Raw genomic sequence first — 22,894 nt, forward strand, 5'->3', positions numbered from 1 at the left:
AAAAAATAAAGAAAAAATTTCAGTTTTTACGTCGCTTCCACCCTGCAATGATATGGAGACAGGTGGGGGCCATCTTCCCCCCTCATTCGTCTCAATGTCAAGCAGGAGAAAGGACGAATCGCCTTCACCTCTGCCGGTGGCTAAAAGTGATCTTGCGACAAATCCACCGCAAAGACCACTTTTATCTTGAAGTGCACCGCTCGCTCTTGAAGAGGATATCGGGGTTATGGCAGCTAGCTGCTACAATAACAACGGTATTTCTCTTCAAATTACTGACGTTAAACGACGGCAGGCGGTCTGGAAGTAGTAGTTATGACATTTTTAATGTGACATTTTTGTTATTATACACAGCGGGAGCCGATCGGCCAATTGGCAAATATCGTGGACTCCTAAAGAAGGCATGCCTCTTGTGTTCCTACAAAGCAGGGACATGGATCTATGCATTCCCCTAGTACAAGCACCTCCCCCACAGTAAGAAAGGCACACTGTTAACCCCTTTGGATGCCTTTCCCCTTTCCAGCCAGTGTCAGTACAGTGACAGTGCATATTTTTTAGCACTGATCACTGTATTAGTGTCACTGGTCCCCAAAAAGTGTCAGTCAGTGTCCAATTTGTCCGCTGCAATATCACAGTCCAGCTATAAGTCGCTGATCGCCGACATTACTAGTAAAGAAATAAATAACAAATATCCTATAGTTTGGTTTGCACAAAAGATTTGGCATTTACAATCAATATATGCTTATTGGGATTTTTTTGCCAAAGATATGTAGAAGAATACATATTGGCATAAACTGATGAAGAAATTCGATTTTTTTTTTTTTTAGCTCAAAAAATTAAAACCGCAGAGGTGATCAAATACCACCAAAAGATGTCTCTATTTGTGGGGGAAAAAGGACTCAATTTTATTTGGGTAATGTGTCTGTTGTCAGTTAAAGTAATAAAGTAATAAAAAATGGCCTGGTCATGAAGGGGGTAAATCTTCTGGAGGGCAAGTGGTTAAAACTGAAGCTATATGAGATTTTTTTTTTTTAAACATGCTTACTTTGTTGCAGTTTCCTGCAAGCAAATATCGCTAGTAGCATAAACACATTAAAAGCACACAACAAAACATGAAAATGGCGTGTGTAACATCGATTTTCTTATGCTTGCACTGTTTTTTGTTTTTTACATGAATCATTCAGAGAAGAGAGAAACAAAACAACATTTTTTTTATTTTTTTAGTGAGTACTGCTTGTCAGACTAGTGCTATGTTCGCTGGAGCAGAGAGGAGGGAGACGGTAGGAAAGCAGAACCTGTCAGTAATATCACATAGGCTTTAAGACGCTCTGAGTTGTGTATAACTTTTCACCCACCTGCGGGTTGTTAGGGGACCCCATCGCTGACGGAAAGGATTTCCTTCCCCTGGATAGAGGAGCCTTTTGAAGTCTCAGTAACAATGACTTTCATTGCTTCCCTTACTCTGTCGGTTCCAATAAACTGGTGATGAAAGTGTGTGCATGTCTAGCACCAGCAGACTTTCAGCTTGGCTCTGAACAAAAGGGGTTCTCGATCAGTCGTGATCTCATTTTTAAAAATTATTATTTCATTATTTTTCAGGAGAACGTGTGTATATTTATGCCTGTGTATATGTTTATGTCTCTGTGTGTGTGTGTGTGTGTGTGTGTGTGTGTGTGTGTGTGTGTGTGTGTGTGTATGTGTATGCAGTGCAGGCTACATATTTGTTTACCAGCTTTGTTCTAACGTAAAACTAAGCCAGTTCAGGATTAATAAAATGAATTGAAAAGGCTAACTGAATTAGTGAGCTTAGCAGAATACATTTGTAAAGTGGCAGAAGTCTTTCCCATACAAAGAATTCTTAAAATGGGATTTGGTGGCTAATCGGACTGATAGTTAGCACATTGCTTGGCCTAGTAGACAACAGTAGGGATTTAGGCTTTTTTTTTTTTTTTTTTGTCTGCATGGATGATAGAAATTGATTTAAAGGGTTAAATGTGCCACTTTTTGTGCTCTGGAGACACATAAGATCAAACATTTTTATCAGATTTTTAAAAAAAAAATTGATATGTATTTTAGTTTTTTTATGACTTTGGTCAAACCCAGACATATATTGCTGCGATTTGTTTTTGTGAGTTTGCAATCCATTTATTTTTGGGGGTGGGGGCTGATATAATTATGGTTTAGTACCCTGATTAATTTAATTAAAAATTTTACCAAATATTACAATTGTTCAGCTGTTTTTAGGTGATTATAATTATTTCACTTTGTTTTTATCGAATAATAAAAAAAAAACAAATTAAAAGAGCGTTATACAGATATGGTTTGGTAAAGGGCTTATTGAAAAATCTGTACAAAAACTCGGCCCTCAGCACATTAAGGATAGGAACAACAGCATAAGGTATCTCCAAGCTATAGCGCAAATAAACCATCAGCCAATAAACAGTAAACAGCCCCTTATGCTATAGAGGATTAGTACATGCCAAAATATTAACGGTAGAATTTCAGTAAGGTGCACAAAGCAATGTCACAAATCTGGGTGTAGGAAATCAGTATGAGATAAGGTGGCCCTTGCTCAGGGTAGTTCTATTGTGATTATTTATGAATAGGGACCACTTTTGTGGTGGAGCAACCCTACCTGGGGTAAAAAGTGTAGGACAGGTATCTAAGAAAAAGTGAAAGGGATAAGACAGAGCGATTGTGGGAGAGCAGGGTAAAGCACAACTGCAGGGAGTGAGGAAAGGGAAAACGGTGGAGAGGTGTCCCAGAAGCTCGGGTTTGCCAGACCCAGATTCATAGTGGGTATGCTACAGTTCCAGAAAGCAAACAGGTATTTACGATTATGGAAATTGGTCAAGGTAGGGATGCCAGATGAGTAAAAATTTGTCATGGGTATCCGTAAAGATTGAGTACCATGTACACGGCTCTTGGCCCCTTCAAAGCTAAGTGTGGAAAACTTTAATGCCCTTGCTATTGTCTGCTTGGTGGCCATAAAAATGTCAGTGATGAGGACATTTTCGCTTCTTGTTATGTGTTTTTATCAGTTTATGTAAAGACGCAGGGGTTTTTGCTCAGGTTAACGCGGAGGACCGTATTGACCAAATTATATAACCATATCCATAGTCTCCTTGTCTTAGGGCATGTCCACCAGATATGTTTCATGTCGCCCTCAAAAGCAACCTGAAGAGTAAATTGGTAAGCATTTGGCTATCCTAGCCAGAGTGAAATACCAACGTGACATTACGTTAAAATAATTTTCTTGAGCTATCACATTACGGGATTGCTTGAACAAGGCTTCCCACATTGTGTTCTGCTCTTCAAGTGTTAGAAGGGTACCAAGATCAGTTTCCCATTTTGAGCAGTATGATGGAGCTTGCACATTAGTATTACACTGAATAGAGCACTATTATAAAGAGATGAGTTAGGTTGTGGGACCGGTACAACATGTAGACTTAAGGGCTATCCCCATCATGGATCGGTTCTGGTTCTTAAAGTGATATTAAAAGCAGATTTTTTATAATACACATGTCTTACTTACCTGCTCTGTGCAGTGGTTTTGCACAGAGCAGCCTCGATCCTCCTCTTCTTGGGTCCCCCACCGGTGCTTTTGGCTCCTCCTGTGTGTCCATTCACACAGGGAGCATGGATTGTCCTTTCCCCTTCTCTTCCCTCATTGGCTCACTGGCTTTGATTGACAGTAGTGGGAACCATTGGCTCCCACTGCTGTCTCAGCCAATAAGGAGGAAGAGACCTGGGAGAGCTGCTGCTCTCGTGCACAATGTTGGATCGATATGGGGCTCAGGTAAGTATTGGGGAGGCTGCTGCACACAGAAGGTAAAAACCTTCCAAAAAGTGGTGAATTTGATAACGGAATCAATCAGAAGCGGGTGTGTCATACGAGTCTCGTAGATGTTGGAACCAGCAGATGCCCTAGTAGTAGTTGGTAAAGATCGAAACCACCGTGAGCCCCCATTTGCGCCATTAGTAGAAGCTCTGCGGGTTCTCCAATCCCAGAGGAAAAATAGGACAACAAAAAAGATTGACAAGAGTGGGACATGTGGGGATAATAGACGTGCTGAATATTTGATTTAGTCTCATACTGCAAGAGTATGGGTCAAGATTGGGTTTAGAGGTTGCATGCAGGTGTAGGCCAGTATGAGGCCCAACGGGACCTGATATATAAATACTCACGATTTGTTGAATGCTTGTAAGGCAAGTAGGTGGTTAAAAATGGGCCCATTAAGAGTTTGTGTCCAGGAGAGATCAGAGGAACAAGAAACTGATAGCAGAGTAGTCCATAGCCAAGAGGTTGTTACAGAGGTAAGTGGGAAATGTGAGATATTCCCAGTAAATTGGAGTCACCAGCTGGTATGTTGGAGAGGGGGAGGCTGAAGTGATGTCATTTTAAGGGTTTGAATTGTAGCCTTAAATGTCTCTCTCAGTCCTCTATTTGCGACTGGAATGCCTGGGAGTAGAGGAGTTTAAATACTTGAGACCTCTGAGAGGGGGATTGTTGAACCTTATGGCTGGGTTTCGCTTGCAATTGTCTTGGGGTGCTTTGTTGTTGAGAAGGAATCGGGTTTTGAGAACATAGATCCACAGGGACCCCCAGGCCTGAATCTTGAAGACATCTCTGGAGTAGTGGCATTATAGCAGGAATCTTATTAATAAAACATCAGCTTAAAGGAGAAGCCCCAATTCTATTTGATGTCATTGGACTGTAAATTTTGAAAAAAGAGGTTTTGAGACTCTTTGGCACACCAACAGGTCATGTTTTCAGGCTTTCCATTATTTTGCACAGGTGAATCGATCAGTTCCACTGCCTTAGTAATTACCACAGCCATTTCCTCTGAGGGAAATCCTGAAAACATGACCTGTTGGGGCGCCTTAAGGACTGGAGCCGCAGTGCGACGAGATGTTCAGGACCAGTTCTTGCAACAAGTTGAGTAGAGCCTTGTAGGTCTGTAATGCTCTCCGGGAGCCCCCGGATTCTAATGTTGCTTCTTCTAGCCCTAATCTCTGCTTCCTCCAATTGGGAGTGCAGAGTGGCAATCTTACTTTGTAGTTCTTCTAGGGCTGTCTCACAGGCATCTAGAATGGTGGTTGTGGCATCCATCCTGGTATCCTTAAGGGCTGTGCGTTGGCCTAGCACCTTAATGTCCCTTTTAAGATGAAAGCCACTTGCTAATAGTAACAGCTAGCTCTTTATAAACAACGTCTCTGACTTTATCCAGCCATGCCGGGTCCAGATCCATTTTCTGCAATCGCCACGCCAAAGGAAACTGTTGGAGGCTGAAGGGTGACCCTTGTTGTTTTGTCTTTCCGCAGGCTCGGCACCATCTTGGTTGCAGGTTGCCACTGTGGCTTTGAGTCCACTGCCATGCAGGATTTATTCTGATTGTCCCACGGGGTGAGACTATTAGCTGTTCGCTTACCCGCAGATGAATTCCAGTGGGTGCCCATTTACAAGTAGCATGTAGAGGGTTAAAAACATCACCCAAGTGGAACTAGCCTAGAATGCAGCTATTCAGGACCTCTACATGCATGCGCCCCAGGTGATTATGATCCTAATTCATTTAGGTTGTGCTCACACTATTCTGGATGCAGAAGGACATTGAAACCACTGTGCTCTTCAGGTCATGTTCTGCCCACAATTGAAATCCTCCCTGCTTATACTTTTTGTACTGTCATGCTAGAATGCCCTAAATGTTGATGTGTGAACTGAGACATTAGACAAGAGTTCTGGAATTCCTGCCAAACACCCCAATGTAAGATACATTGTAAATGAGCCCTAATTGAAACAATGCTGCAAATTTAAACCCCTGTACAACCTAACCTAACTTTTATATTGACATATCTACACAACCATGTAGAAATTGTATGTGGTAGTGGCACAACTCAAAATAAGGTCTTGATTAAAATTGTAGGATTGTCCTTCAAAAAATAAAGAAGAATAAAAAGTAGAAGAGAAAAAGGGTAGACACTGCCTTTGTTCCCAATTTGAAATTTTTACAACGTTTGTCTTTGGGCAAAGTGCCCTTTTTCTGAGAAAAGCATCATGAGAGAATGATGTCATGGCTCTGCTGCAAGTAGAAGAAACCATTTTCTCATTCATTGTGAATACACGACTAAAAGCTTCTGCACAGGTATCTGGATTTGAAGTATTGAGCCTTTACATAAGTGTTTTAAGTCTGAAAGAAGGTGTTGACAGAAGTTGCACTGATTTTCTGGGGAAAAAAAGATGAGGGGATTGTCAAGGGACTGTCTAAGCCCCAAGACTTAAATCCTTCTTCCTTGGAAGGAAATTTTTCCTAGTGGTTGCTACCTTTCCCAGCTATGGCTAACACCCAGTCCTAAAGGCCACTCCTCCTCTCTGCTGCCTTTATTACTCCTGTAATGATGATTAGAGGGACAAAATTTGTGCTACGAGGGGGATTTGGGATCGGGGAGGGGGAGATTTAGTTGTGCCAGGAGGGGATATTGTAAGAGATTAGTGGCAGAAGGGGGGATTTGGGGAGTGGTTGTACTAGGAGGGGAGATTTTTGAGTGAGGGATGGTTTGTGCTAGCAGGGGATGTGAGGGTGATGGTTTACAACCTACGGCCACTGAACGCTACAAAATGCAGTACCATGCATTTTGATGCGACACAATTGTAAAAATCATGCTGGCACCTTTTTGTGTGTTTCACACACATAGATCAGTCCATTAAAAAATGCAGTGTGTTCAAATGCGGAAAAACGCACCTCTTGGTCTGAAAGAGCGCTAAGATTTACAATAAATTTAGAATAAATTAGGTCTTAAAGTAGACACTTTCAGAAAGCAGTAAAACCGTCAACACTGGATAACAGAAAAACAATATACTTCCGCCTTCTGAACAGCATTATGTTTTATACAAAATCAAAATTGGGTATGTGCAAGACAGATGAAAACCATAACAGTAATAAAAGCAGTGAAAAGTTTACGGTTTCATAACCCGGAGCTTTTGCAACAGATTACTTATGACGAAATGACAGATGCACTTTAAGAAACATTGATGACCATATTTTTGAGTAGTGAAGCATCACAAATGTTTTAATTACTGTTCTGCTTTTCGTAGGAATATTTGATGCCACAGCCAAGGAGTACCTTGTTACTCTCAGGGGAGTGGTTTGGACTTGGCTTGCTTTGCGCATCAGCGTTTCTAATAAAATTCAGTTTTGTATGTTGATAAACGCAGCCCTGTGTATTTGTAGGGAAGAATAAACTGTTACCCTCCCCAGAGGCTCAAGCATCCCCAGCCTCCTCCAGGCTGGAGAATAAGCTTGGCTCATTATTGATTGTCTCAATGCAGAGGAAGGGCAAAGTCTTGGTGGCTTTTGATAACCAGTTTCAGCATTCAGCAGGCCTAGTTATTAGTCATGCATCTTAGCCTTCCCCTATTTACGTTCAAAACACTTAATAAAAATAATAAAAGATTAGGTGTAAAATGAAATATTTGTTTGGTACACAGGACCTCGGTATCTGCAGCTCCCACACACTGCTGCGGTTTAGCCTTCTGGGATCTTTCATGTTGATAGACCCATTTGAATTTGCTACCAGTATTAGCATTGGAAGCCCTGAAAAAAAATAACAATTGTCGCAGTAAAGGGCTTACCTACAAATCTGGCTTTGGAAAGGTATTGCTGATGAAATGCAGTTCAGTAGGGTTGTATTCTAATCCTACCTTTTCAGACTTCATACAGCATTAGTGCTTTATCTGAATGGGCATAAAATTAGAAACTAGTTCTTCTTGTTGTACAAGTCGGTGGGACTATAAAACGATAGAATCCCTCCCTGGTAAGGTTGCTGGAAAGGAGGAAGAGATTAGCTGAGACAAGCTTTGCAATTGATATCAATCGCCTGCTGAATACACTTTGCTCCGTAAAAATGTTCTGCTGAAAGTTTAGCAGATGGAGGAAAACCTTCACTTTCTTTAGAAGTTTTTTTTTATAAGTGTGCTTTTAATTTATATAAACCTTTCTGATCTTTTTTAAAAAAAAATTTGAATTAAGACATTAAATAAAATTAGTATGTAGCTTGCTAATGGGCTCCAGAAGCATTGCTTCCCTTAATATAAATGTATCTAAAGGCGTTTTGGATTTCGTGTGAAAAGGTTTGCCCCTCTGTCATGCTTTTATTGCTGTCTGTGACCCCTGTCACTGAAACTGAAAGTGAGAGGATGTCCAAAATTCTAGAGTGGTCACTGCATGAAAAAAATGAGGTCAGGCCTTCCAATAGGGACACCTGTTCTAGTGATAATTTAGAGGGTGAAGAGACGAATTAATTTTACCGTAGGGAAAATTCTTGATGAGTCCTAGAGACAGAAAGTGAAGGAAAATCTCCCCAACCTAGGCAGCAAGAATAAATAAATAACCTGGCAGGGATTTGAACTCTTTCCTGCTCTTACCAAGAATAAATTATGCTGCATTTTATTAATTTCCAAGCAGACAGGTATGGCAAGCATCTCACAGTGCTAAGGGTTCTTTTCACATGCTTTTGCAATGTGCTGTTTGTGGGTAAGCCTGCAGAGGGGTCAAAGAATGAGAGAAAACATAAATCAGTGAATACACTAGCCTGCAATTTTTCAAACTTTTCTCAGACTTTGGGATTTCATTTTTGAGACAACTAGGTGCAGAAAATAAATGCCAGTATGAAAATAAGAGCAACACCACTGTATTTGTTCTTTAAATGCTAAGTTCCCATTTAAAAAAATAAATGCACACATTTTTAAAGGTAAAAAAAAATGTGCATTTATTAAAAAAAGAAAAGAAAATTGGAGCATTGCACCTGCAATCAGCAGAACATGGGTGCAATTGCAGGTTCCTTCCGAATCTCGGTATAACTGTCTGCCCGTACCTTCCATAGGGGGTTACGTAAACGGTTACTGGAGAGCAGAATTACAAGAGTGCTCCCCAGTGGAGGTCAGTGGAAATATTTTTTCGGGGGTGGCACACAGTATGCCACCAAACCTTCGCTGTTGTAACACACCTGTGTGGGAACGGAGCGCATGCTCTGCGACCCGAGCCCACCTGATTTTTAAGCCTATTAAAGCCTCTGGCTATAATCGGGTGCTTTAAAAAAAACTGTCCGCTGTCATTTATGCACCCGGTGGCACTCACTAGTGTCCATGCAGTTAATTGAGAACCACAAGCCATCTGTTGCGGTGGAAGACAGTAGTTGTTCATTTACTCACAAATTGCTGTGAATGAATGACGCAACCGTGTGGGCTGAGTTCTGCACAGATGTGTTCTTTATAAATTGTGGTAGCAGTTGCATGGAGAAGATCCCATAGCAGGTGATTGGAGTGGCGCAGGCAAGTGTTCTTCAGTAAAATGTGTAGCATGTTACATCTTACCAAAGGTGAACTTATCTGTTTTTATATGTGACTTAAGTGGTTCTTTTAAAAGGGTAAGTCTACCCTTAATAATCATTAAATTATTAGTGAACACTGGCCAGCCGAATCACTTTGGGTTTCTTATACTGTATATGTCTGTATATATTTCAGCTGTAAAATATAAGCACAGAGGTTCCTGTCTCTGCTCCTCATGCTGCATTTTCTATAATGTAAGAAGTAAAAATGCACAACCTAAAGAGGGAGAATTAGAATTAGATTTGCCTTTAGAATGGCATATGGATGCAACTGAAATCTCAGGCTCATTCCACCCTCATTGCCAGTCATGCACAAAGTTATTTTTCAATCAATTACATTTGTTTTCAAACAACTTTAGATTACAAACAGTTGAATGAATTAGGACAACCTACCACTATGCCTGACATAAGAATATATGTGTACTGTTTGTGATAGGTTGCCATGGTTTGTTCAATCCATACGTGTGAGCTGGTTAAAGCGGTTGAATATTTTAGAAAATTGCGTATGTCCAGCATTAGAGTCCCTGAGAGAAAGAGGTGGGCGATTCATGTCGTTGGTATCCACCATAAAAATTGAAGCATTCGTTTTGAGTGAACTGACCCTTTAAGCCTTCCAGTTGTGGTCGGCTCCAGTTCCTGAAGCCCCCTTAGGGTTTGTTCACACTGCAGTTTAAAGATAAGACTTGCCAGGTGATTGTGACCCCTGCCCTCAAACATGGTATTTAAATGTGTTTAACCACTTTACTGCCATGGACATAAATGTTACATCAGAACAGAACTGCTTGTAGCAGGCTGGCTCTCTAATGTAGGCCATACATGGGTCAATTTCTGAACAAATTTTCTTTTGAAAATCAAACAAAGTGTTTTGTGATCCAATGATGCCACAATTTGATTTCGAAATTCAGCCAACCAAGCCTTAAATTCCACCTTATGTTGCTACAGAAAAATAATTTTGTGGCCGGTGTAGTGTCACAGTCTGCTGCCTATCATAGAATGCTGCGGAAGTCACGTGGTGGCCAACTGCGCATGCGCGATGCGTTCCAAACGCAAGTGCGATGCGTTCCAATGGATTTTCGACAGTACACACCAGTGAACCCGGCATTCAGGGCGATGTGGATTTAGAGGAAAGTGGCCAGTCGGCCTCACGTCCTCGCTTCGCTCGGGTGGCTCGCTCGGCCTCCTGGCTCTTTGTTTAACATCCTCCAATCCACTGGGATGTTAAGGAAAGAGCCTGGATGCCGACCGAGGTTTCACTTGTGTGCACTGTCGTGAATCCATTGGAACGCCACGTGACTTCCGGAGCATTCTAGGATAGGCAGCAAACTGTGACAATACACCGTAAATCTTCTTTTCTTCCTGGGAATTTTCTTTTCTTGAACTCGTGCGCCTTTTCTTTTTTGATTTTATTTCTCACACGATTCTCCCATCATTGATTCAAAAATCATTTGTTTTGCAAAAAAAATTCCAACATGCCCGATCACTAAGATTCGATATCCGCACAAAAATTGCCCATTGCTGTGGCTCACTAATGGAGCAAAATGCTCAGATAAGATTTTTGAAAGAAAATTCTTTCGGAATTCGACCCATGTATGGCCTGCTTAACCCTTATGTCCACAGCATTTGCTAAGGCTGTAAGCTCATGGACTCCTCAGCAGCCATAAACCTACACCCAGGGGGTGCCTGACACCTAACCCTTTTCTTAACAAACTGCGAATCACTTCCATAAGGTATGTAAACATATGTCGGCGGTTGTCATCTACCTATCACTTCAGGAAGTCTGAAGCCATGGTCTTTAAAGGGGTTGTAAAGGAAAAATTTTTTTTCCCTAAATAGCTTCCTTTACCTTAGTGCAGTCCTCCATCACTTCCCTCGGCCTTCAATTATGCATTTAAATGTCCTTATTTTTTCTGAGAAATGCTCACTTCCTGTTCTTCTGTCTGTAACACAGTAATGCAAGGCTTTCTTCCTGGTGTGGAGAAAGCCTCTTGAGGGGGAGGGGGCAAGCAGGCAAGTCAGGACACTCTCTACTTTGCAGATAGAGAGGAGCTGTGTGTTAGTGGGCGTCCTGACACTCCTGCTCGCCCCCTCCCCCCTCAAGAGGCTTTCTCCACAGCAGGAAGAAAGCCTTGCATGGTGAGTTACATACAGAAGAACAGGAAGTGAGGATTTCTCAGAAGAAATAAGGACATTTAAAAGCAAAATTTAAGGATGAGGTAAGTGAAGGAGGACTGCACTAAGGTAAAGGGGAAAAAAAATCCTTTACAACCCCTTTAAGGTAGTCCCTTACTGTGCTCCTCCTGTCTCTCTGTAGGTGTGGTGCCTTTAGATTAGATTACATTTGAATCCTGGTAATAAAGGCCACAGCTAGGCTAGATTTACACATTAACACTGTATTGTAGTTAACATGCATTGAGGCGCATTGGGGTTGATAAACTGGAGAGTGCAAAATTTGATGCCTGCATGGTAGCCAATCAGCTTCTAACTTTAGCTTGTTCAATTTAGCTTTGACAATAAAACCTGGAAGCTAATTGGTTTCTATGCAGAGCTGTACTAGATTTTGCACTCTCCAGCTTTTGTAAAGAAAAATACCATTGCGTCAAGGAATCAACTTCATTTTCAATACGCTGCCAACAAAAATTGTGTTCTTTTAATTTTCACAGTTTAGCAAACAATTCATGTAAAATTTACAAAATGTTGTTATTGCTCACTCTACAGTTTTATCTTTTAGATCTAGTGAGTTTTTTGGAATTTTCGTTGTGTTTGCATGCACTGATAATGATTTGGCGTTTTTTTTTTTTTAATAACTGTTTTATAAACTTTTGCGCAATCAAATCTTGTTATTCTACATGTCACGTACTTTAACCACTTAAGGACCGACTCCTGCACATATACACCGGTAGAATGGCACGGCTGGGCACAAGCACGTACCTGTACGTCCTCTTTAAGTGCCCAGCCGTGGGTCACACGTCCAGCCCCGCCCCCCTACAGTTAGAAACACATATGAGGTCACACTTAACCCCTTTAGAGCCCCCTAGTGGTTAACCCCCAAACTGCAATTGACATTTTCACAGTAAACAATGCATTTGTATAGCATTTTTTGCTGTGATAATGACAATTGTCCCAAAAATGTGTCAAAATTGTCAGATGTGTCCACCATAATGTCGCGGTCATGAAAAAAATCACTGATCGCCGCCATTAGTAGTAAAAAAAAAATATTAATAAGAATGCAATAAAACTATCCCCTATTTTGTAAACACTATAAATTTTGCGCAAACCAATCGATAAACGCTTATTGCAATTTTTTTTTTTTACCAAAAATAGGTGGAAGAATACGTATCTGTCAAAACTGAGGGGAAAAAAACGTTTTTTTATATATTTTTGGGGGATATTTTTTTTCAAAATTGTCGCTCTATTTTTGTTTATAGCGCAAAAAATGAAAACCGCAGAGGTGATCAAATACCTCCAAAAGAAAGCTCTATTTTTGGGGAAAAAAGGACGCCAATTTTGTTTGGAAGCCACGTCTCACGACCGCGCAATTGTCAGTTAATTCGACGCAGTGCCGAATCGCAAAAACTGGCCATGTCCTTTACCTGCATTTTGGTCTGGGTCTTAAGTGGTTAAGAAAATAAATGATTTGTGTTTTTTTATTAACTTTCAAAGCTGTAAATAGAAAAAAAATGTGAATTGTGACATTTCTGTAAGATCTGTCCAAGCAGTGGAAACTGAAGTTCAACATTTCTAAATGCAAAATATTGAAAAAGTGAAAAACAAATCTCTGATACAGTATACAATATTGGTGTACAATATTGTCAGAACTACAGAGGAAAATGAGTTACAGGAGTTTATATAGGATGATTGCAAAATGACCAAACAGTGTGGCCTAGCATTGTGGAAACTATCAGTAGGAGGGAAAAGGGTGCAATTCCCCTGTATAGATCTTTAGTTAGAATATTGTCCATTTCTGGAGACGTCATTCACACAAAAATATTGATGAGATAGGACAAGGCAAGAATGATAAAAGGTCTGAAGCCCTGTACACACGGCCGGGATTCCGTCGTTTTTCCTGAAGAGATTCCTGGCAAGATTTTCTTGCCGGCCGAGTGTACACACGTACGATTCGAAAGAACCACCATTCTTTTGAATGGCACGAACACAGTGATGTCATCGACTACAATGAGCATGCGCTCGTCACATTCCATGCCGTCACCACCATCGTGCTTCACCCTACCTATGCCTTGGAAGCTACCGTGGAGGCAGGTAAGTATACACACGCTCGGGTTTCTCGGAAAACACTGCTGAGAATCATGATGAGAAAATAGAGAGCAGGTTCTCTATTTTTCTCGTTGAGATTCTGGGCAGTTTTCTTGACAAGAAACCTCAAAGCCTCGTAAACACGCACGGTTTACTCGGCAAGAAAGCTCTGCCAGCAGTTGTCTTGCTGTTTCTGGCCGAGAAAACCGTGCGTGTGTACGAGGCTTGAGAGACAAAACCTATCAGGAGAAACTGCAGTGGCTTAATATTGACAGTTTTGTGTAAAGAAAGAAAGAAAACTGGGGACTTGAATGAAACCTATTACATTTGGGTGTGAATATGGCTCAGGATGGCAGTATTTTCAGTATTAAGGTAGGATTAAAAATACAGAAACATGACCTCAAAATAAGCAGGCAGAAAGTTTCAAACTAGCAAACACAAGTAGAGTGCACAGACTAATGCCGCGTACACACGGCCGTTTTTTGTGATGAAAAAAAAACTACGTTTTTAAAAACGTCCTTTTAAATGACCGTGTGTGGGGAAAACGTCGTTTTATGTCTTCTGAAAAACGACAAAAAATAAATTCGAGCATGCTTCAATTTTTTGTGTCGTTTTTCAAAACGTCGTTTTTTGTGTCACAAAAAATCACTGTGTGTAGCTAAAACAACGTTTTCAATGGAAAAGAGTGCTGAACGTAACCGCGCTTTGCTAGAGCATTTTGAAAAAACGATGGTGTGTAGGCAACGTCGTTTTTGAAAATGAAGTTTCAAAAACGTCGGTTTTTTACTTCACAAAAAAAGTCGTTTTTTTTTCATCAAAAAAACGACCGTCTGTACGCGGCATAAGTGTAGTAGATGTTACAAAATGTAATGAATAAAGAAATAAAGCGTTACTAGATCTACTGATTACCAACAATACAGACCTGATCACAGATGTGGAAATGCAAGGCAATTTAGATAACAGCGATTACAGGTCAATTGGCTTCAGTATAAATCACACAAATGGGAAACATAAGGGGAAAACAAAGACACTGAATTTCAAAAGAGCCAACTTCCCTAAACTACGAACCTTGCTAGAAGGCATAAATTGGGATAAAATCTTAGGAACAAAGAACATGGAGGAGAGATGGGTTTGCTTTAAGAGCATATTAAATAAGGGCATTAGCCAATGCATCCCACTGGGTAATCAATTTAAAAGAGCGAGCAAAAGTCCTTGATAGCTTAACTCCAATGTAAAAATGCATATAAAAGCAAAGAAGGCCTTCAAAAAATACAAGGTTGAGGGATCATCATCAGCATTCAGACTTTATAAAGAATGCAACAAGAAATGTAAGGGTGCGGCTAAGATAGAACACGAAAGACACATAGCGGAGGAGAGCAAATAAATCCCAAGAAATTATTTAAGTATATAAATAGTAAAGGGGGGCGGACAGACCATATTGGCCCCATAAAGAATGAGTTAGGACATCTGGTTACAAAGATGGGGAGATGGTGAAGGTATTGAATTTATTCTTCTCCTCAGTCTTCACGAGGGAATCGGGGGGCTTCAGTAACCAGAAGTGTCTATCCTCATGACACATCACAGGAAGCACCCCCATGGTTAACAGAGGACAGAATTAACATTAGACTTAGAAAACTTAACATTAATAAATCAGCGGGACCAGAGGACATAATAAGAAACAGACTTGGGAAAAATTTTACATAAATAAATCACCAGGACCAGATGGCTTCTTAAGGGTACTTGGGGAACTCAGTCAAGTAATTTCTAGACCATTGTTCCTCATTTTTACTGACATTCTACTGAGTGGAATGGTACCAGCTCATTGGAGAAAAGCCAATGTAGCACCAATATTTAAAAAGGGCCCAAAATACATCCCTGGAAATTACAGACCAGTTAGCCTAACATCAATAGTATGTAAGCTCTTGGAGGGGATGATAAGGCACCATATAAAAGATTTTAGTAATGAGAACAGTATCATTAGCAGTAATCAGCATGGATTCATGAAGAGTTGTTCTTGCCAAATCAATCTATTAACCTTCTATAAAGAGGTGAGTTGCCATCTAGATAAAGTAAGGCCCGTAGATGTTGTGTATCTGGATTTTGCAAAAGCATTTGACACAGTTCCCCATAAACGTTTACTGCACAAAATAAAGTCCATTGGCATGGACCATAGAGTGAGTACATGGATTGAAAACTGGCTACAAGGGCGAGTTCAGAGGGTGGTGATAAATGAGAAGTACTCTGAATAGTAAGGGGTGGGTAGTGGGGTCTCCCAGGGTTCTGTGCTGGGACCAATCCTATTTAATTTGTTCATAAATGACCTAGAGGAAGGGATGAACAGTGCAATCTCTGTATTTGCGGAAGATACTAAGCTAAGCAGGGCAATAACTTCTTCGCAGGATGTGGAAACCTTGCAAAAAGTTCTGGACACATTAATGGGGTGGGCAACTACATGACAAATGAGATTCAATGTAGAAAAATTTTAAATAATGCATTTGGGTGGCAAAAAATATGAATGCAATCTATACACTGGGGGGAAAACCCCTGGGGAATCTAGGATGGAAAAGGACCTGGGGGTCTTAGTAGATGATAGTCCCAGCAATGGCATGCAATGCCAAGCTGCTGCTAACAAAGCAAACAGAATATTGGCATGCATTAAAAAGGGGATTAACTCCAGAGAAAAAAAACGATAATTCTTTCCGCTCTGGCCACACCTAGATTATGCTGTCCAGTTCTGGGCACCAGTCCTGAGGAGTGTTCCCATCAGTGTGTCCCCAGCAGAGTGTCCCCATCAGTGTGTCCCCATCAGTGTGCCCCTAGCAGTGTGAAGTGATCCTTCTTCGGTTTGAAATATATATTGAAACACTAGTGTATCTTTCAAAAGTATCACCACTACGCGCCACCACCTTCAGATGTGCATGCGCACCTTCATTTTTTGACAAGTCAAGAAACGCTCAGTATAATCCCTCTTAGGCAGATCCAGTCTCCACTGGCTGGTGACGTATTGTCCCTTTTAAATCCCTTTCTCAGATGGATCAGTGCTAAAATAAAAGGAAAAGAATGCCTCCCATAGTGCAGTAGCAGCTTATTTTATTAAAAGATAAAACAGTAAAAGCACTACTCACAAGTAAAAAGGGCTAGAACACCCATTTACAGTATATAGACCAAACTGGGTGTACTGGGGTGTTACAAGATGGCATACTTCACCCGGAAGTGATGTCACCATCACCCGGAAGTGATGTCACCATGCTTCCGTCCTGTGCGTTACGTCACACCCCACGTGACTTCGTCAGGAATCTAACAGCCCATGGCATCTTTGATTAATAGGCAGGCTCTTGCACAGTATCCTTGTTCGCCCTTCTCTTGCACCTCCCCATTAGCATTGGGGTCACATTAGCTAAGGGAACGAGCAAAACGGAAGGAAAAGAGAAACATTGTTATAATAGTCAGTTCAAATGTGCAAAGGTTTGCCTTGGGAGAATAAATCTCATCTAATGTTGGAAGTGCTACACGTGTGGATGTTGCTGCATTGTGGAAAAGTATTTGTTTCATTTTTTACATTTTAGAATGGGGTGCCCCCGAGATTGTGCAGAATTTTAAAGGGTGCCTTGACTGAAAAAAGGTTGAGAAACCCTGCAATAAACGCTTTCTTGTATGATATTCCAATATCATAGAGATGGTGGCAACCTCTGTTCACACCAGAAAACTGCTTTCTTATTTCTGTTAGTGAACAAAAACGCCCCCTGTGCCTTAAAGATTTAAGCTGAGTACAAAAACAGAGGAAGACCACCCAAAATGTTATGGCAGTAGATGGCAGGTTGAAAATTTTGTTTATTATATATTTTGGGGGCAGTAGCCAAATAATATCTCCCCCTGGGTTTCCAGAGCCTACTCAGAGGCTATTGCAGGGAAATATCTTGTTTTTTGTGTTAGATTTTCAGTTATGTTCTAGAAAATGCAGCAGGAAGAGTGTGACTCCGTGGGTGTCAAAGCCAGGGGAGAGGAGATTGCATTGCTAGATCTCTCACACAGAAAATATATCCCAGAAGAAAGTAGATTATTCAACCAAATCCGTAATAGATTAATCTGACACTTTAATCTCATTGGATTAATTTTACATGTTAAGTATTGATAAATAAAATAATAGAAAGGTCTCCAAAAATCATATCTGTAACTATTGGCTTGACCTATAGAAAATGGAGAAAAAAAACTTTCTAGGAAACAAGTAAACTTTGATTCGTTTAAGGGCTTGGTGATTAAGAAACTTCCTAAGAATAAGGTTGATTTATCTACCGTTTCAAAAATGTGGTTTGCAGGTATAGACAGTAAATTCCCCATTATAATTTTGCTTTTGCAATTACATAAAAAATCTTAGGTTTAGTCACTACTGCTGTTTGCTTCAGTTCATATCAGTAATATAATGAATTTGGATAAGAAAATAATGTGTGGTTCACAGTGATTACAGATCTGGGAGAAACATCTTAATCATATATTAAATAAATGTGTATCTGTTTTATACATATCTTATGAATGCTGACTTAAAGAGGTTGTAAACCTCGGGGGGAAAAAACCCTGCAAGACAAAGGCATAATGAGCCAGTATTGCATACTAGCTCATTATGAAATACTTACCTTCGAATGATGCCCTGGACCGGCATCGGCCCTCCGAGTACAGCGTAGACGTCTTCCACCGGAGTTACTTCTGGGTTTGCGGCTCCGGCATGCTTGCGGGAGCTGCCAGATGATGCGCCAGGAGCCGTTTTCTTCAGCTTGCATGCGCAGATGATGTCGGCAGTAGCGCATATTCTAAATAGCTTCTAAACTATGCAAGTTTAGGAGATATTCAAGGTACCTACAGGTAAGCTTTGTTATAGGCGTACCTGTAGATAAAAGTGGTATAACAGAGTTTACAACCACTTTAACTTGAATCTGCAAACAGTTATTAGTGTGAACTTGTCACAGTTAACAAAGCAAGCCTGTCACCTATATGGTTTTAGGGAAAGTAGTTATAACTGTAAAGTTTACCCCACACACATTAGGTTTAGAAAAGTTATTTTCAGCATTTAGTCCATTTAGATTTGAAAGTTATATTCATGAAAATAAAGAGCTGTATCTATTGTGAATTCATTTATGTATGCTAAACAGTGAATGCATCAAGACAATGACAGTGATTCATATGGGAAACGCAGGTTGGCCACATATCCAATCTCTATTTTAATTTAAAACTGGATTTAAAGAGAATGTATACTGGATTTATACATATTTTCTTTGTTAATTAGGGTCCGAACAAAACTATTGAAATTTTTCATGTTTTCTTCTGTCTCATTTTGCTCCTTTGTTGTAAAACCTGTAACGTATTATTGAATAAGGTGACTTATCTTTTAGTAGGACTTAGTTTGAATGCTGGGGTATGCTTGTATTTTTCTGCTTTGTACTGCTCTGCACATTTGCTATACCTGTGCTAGTTATAAATGTATCTGATTTTGTTGCTTTGTTGGATGTGATATAGACAGACAAGGGGTGTTCTTTTTATGCTTTGAGTATTAGCCTCCAGGAAAATTGCTGTACCTTTGAGGTGGATTGGGCTACCTCCAAAGAAATCATGCTCTTGATTTATTCTGTACTGTATATTTCTCAGGTTTTAATGTAATACTAAAGTCTCCTTTTTTTCTTTAAAAATAACAAACATGTTATACTTACCTGCTTTGTTCAGGGGTTTTGCACAGAGCAGCCCAGATCCTCCTGTTCTCGGATCCCTTGTTGGCTCTCTTGGCCCTTTCCTCCTGTCGAGTGCCCCCACAGCAAGCAGCTTGCTATGGGGGCACTCGTGCCACAGCTCTGTGTGTCCATTTAGACACAGAGCTTCAGTTTGGCCCACCCCCTCTCTTTCCTGATTGGCTAACTGACTTTGACAGCAGCGGGAGCCACTGGCACTGCTGTTGTTTCTCAGCCTATCAGGACGGAGAGTCACAGATGACCAAAGCACTCGTGGACATCACTTGCTCGAGATGGGGCTCAGGTAAGTATTAGGGGGCTGAGGGGTACTGCTGCACACAGAACTTCCGCTTTAAGGGGAGGTCTTTTTAGAGGGTTTCAGCTCCCACTTCCTCCCTGGGCACCGCAGGGCCAGAAGGAAGGTCACCTCTCCCCCTCCCTCTCGCAATCATCTACGACACGTCACAGGTCCCAGATGATTGCTCGGTCAATCACGGTGGCACATCTTCATATTTATTTTCAAATGTATGCAAAAATGCACATTTTTTTTTCTTATTTTGTCTATGCCTTGTTGGGACAGCTGATTTCTCTATTGTCTACTCATTAATTAACCCACAGCACTCTTGGAATTCTTGTGTTAAGAAAGTTTGTGTTAAATTGCAGAAAGGTTGTAAAAAAAGTATGAAAGTGACCCAAAATATTATAGTTTATCTTTTAAATAGGACACACACCGTTTAACTTTAAAGAGAATCCATAATATATTTAAAAGAAAACTATAAGCTAAACCCTCCTGCCACACTTAAATTAAAAAGAGGTGCAGAAATACTATCCTGAAGAACCCCCAGCTTCATACCCTCTGCAGGGAATTCCTATAACTAAATGCCAAGACATTTGTCCATTTAACTTGACGGGAGGGACTTAGTGACTGATGTTCAGGCCAAGCTGTGTAGCATTGCTGAACTCAAGCACTTTGGCCAGAATGTGATCAGTGACTAAGCACTGAGTTGATGACTAACAAATTATGGATATTAGAGTAGCAGTTAAATGTTTTTGCTCCTCCATTGTCACCTAAATATTTAATTTGGCCAGAGAGTCAAATTAGCAGGAGATCGTTAAAGAAGAATTCCAAGCTAAATCTAACTAATGTTAAACATCCTCCATCCCCTTCATAACATCTGCATGTTGACAAGGAGAGTGTAGAGGAGGGCGGGGCGTCTACTGACATCACGACTCCACCCACAGAGCTCCAGACAACAGATCCACCCACAGAATCTGCAGTTTTTCAGTTCTTATAACAGACAGAGGGGAAACATTTGGCAGGTAAGGCACTATGGCAGTAGTTTAGAAAGGATGAGAGTGGGTTTACATCCACTTTAAAGAAACAACAACTCTCTGTTTGTAAAATTAATTACGGTTTGTGCGGTCGTTATACTTCTAATAGTCAACAAAATTAAGACAATTTCCATATTATTATGCGACTCCCTCTTTCTCTGCATATCACTGCAGACAGTTCAAAAATGAGCCATGCAAAAATGTATGAAACCTGGTACCCCTTGGTTCCCCGGTAGAGGTGAATCTTCTTTTCAGCCACTAGCTGGTGCCATGTATTATGCAAGTATTTTATCTGCGGCATCAATAAAATATACAAAATGTTGGCACTGCCAGAATTAGCACCATTCTCTTTATTCATCTCCCAGTAGAGCAGCTGTGACTAATATGCTAACAACTAATTATTCTGGTTGTCAAATTTGCCAGGGGAGCACATTTTCATATTGAAGACTGGAGCAGCTCTATAAAAATGTATACAAATGATTACTATGATATATTTACAAAGATGTATTTGTGGGTGTGCACCCTTTTAGGTATGCAAAAGGTAATACACCTGCAGATTTTCCATGCACAGTCGGCAGTGTATTGGGCTCCTGAGAAACTACCAGAATTTGGTTTACGAACTGCACATGATCACGTGAGACTATTCCTACATGAACCACTAGACCCGGGATCCTTAAACTACGGCCCTCCAGCTGTTGCGGAACTACACATACCATGAGGCATTGCAAAACTCTGACATTCACAGACATGACTAGGCATGATGGGAATTGTAGTTCCTGAACAACTAGAGGGCCATAGTTTGAAGACCCATGCACTAGACTGATAAATGAAACTTGGGGCAGAAGTGGTGCTGTTTCCCATGGAAACGTAATTTCCTTTTTCGTTCCTGTTGTCCCCGTTTAGGTTTTCATTATTCAGTAATTACAAGTGAAAGACAAATCATTTTTATTCCATATGTTTCGTTTTTTCTTCCCCCTCTTATTCTTTAGAATGGTACCGATGATTCTGCAGCAGACAGACAGCGCAAACCTTCAGATCGTTTCAAAAACCCTGTTGTAATCAATAAAGACTTGGCTGTCAGGAAAATTGAACTGGAATCTTACAGTCAATGGGTTGAAACATGGCCAGGTATTCAATGTTTGTTTTTGTTGTTATCTGTTGTGCAACAATGTACTGGGATGTTTTTAGATTATTATTGCTATATACTGTATATCTAAACTCACGGCCACTTTATGAGGTACACCTGTTTAAATGCTTTGTAACACAAATTGCTAATCAGCCAATCACATGGCAGCAACTCAACGCATTTAGGAATCTAGATGTGGGAAGACGACTTGCTGAAGTTCAAACTGAGCATCAGAATGGGGGAAAATGGGGATTTAAGTGACTTTGAATGAGGCATGGTTGTTGGTGCTGATCTACAGGGATTTCAGGCACAACAATCTCCAGAGTTTACAGAGAATGGTCCAAAAAAGAGAAAATATCCAGCGAGCGGCAGTTGTGTGGTCAAAAATGTCTTGTTGATGTCAGAGGAGAATGGGCAGACTGGTTCAAGATGATAGACAGGAAACAGTAACTCAAATAAGGTATGCAGAATGCCATCTCTGAATGCACAACACATCGAACCTTGAAGCAGAAGGGCTACAGCAGCAGACGATCACACTGGGCCACTCCTGTCAGCTCAGAACTTGAAACTGAGGCTGCAATTCGCACAGACTCACCAAAATTGGACAATAGAAGATTGTAAAAACATTGCCTGGTCTGATGAGTCTCGATTTCAGCTGCGACATTCAGATGGTAGGGTCAGAATTTGGTGTAAACAACATGAAAGAATAGATTCATCCTGCCTTGTACCAAAGGTTCAGGCTGCTGGTGGTGGTGTAATGGTATGGGAGATTTTTTTCTTGGCACACTTTGGGCACCTTAGTACCAATTGAGCATTGTTTAAATGCCACGGCCTACCTGAGTATTGTTTCTGACCATGTCCACCCCTTTATGAATACAGTGTACCCATCTTCTGATGGCTCCTCCAGAAGGATAATGTACAAAGCTCAAATCATCTCAAACTGGTTTCTTGAACATGACAATGAGGTCCCTGTACTCCAATGGCCCCCACAGTCACCAGATCTCAATCCAATAGAACACCTTTGGGATGTGGTGAAAGGGGAGATTCTCATCATGGATGTGCAGCCGACAAATCTGCTACAACTGTCAAT

General features: G+C 40.7%; 1 protein-coding gene across 5 annotated transcripts in view; it reads left to right on the forward strand.

Annotated features, from left to right (window-relative positions):
• Positions 1-22,894, forward strand: part of EHBP1 (EH domain binding protein 1) — a 636,728-nt gene that overhangs the window by 468,961 nt on the left and 144,873 nt on the right. For all 5 annotated transcript variants that reach the window (XM_040351212.1, XM_040351213.1, XM_040351215.1 and 2 more), the window contains one exon: positions 21,668-21,806. In XM_040351212.1, coding sequence (XP_040207146.1) covers positions 21,668-21,806 — 139 coding nt within the window. The remainder of the gene's footprint in view (positions 1-21,667; positions 21,807-22,894) is intronic.

This window comes from Rana temporaria, chromosome 4, assembly GCF_905171775.1.
Source record: "Rana temporaria chromosome 4, aRanTem1.1, whole genome shotgun sequence".
NCBI classification, from domain to species: Eukaryota; Metazoa; Chordata; class Amphibia; order Anura; family Ranidae; genus Rana; species Rana temporaria.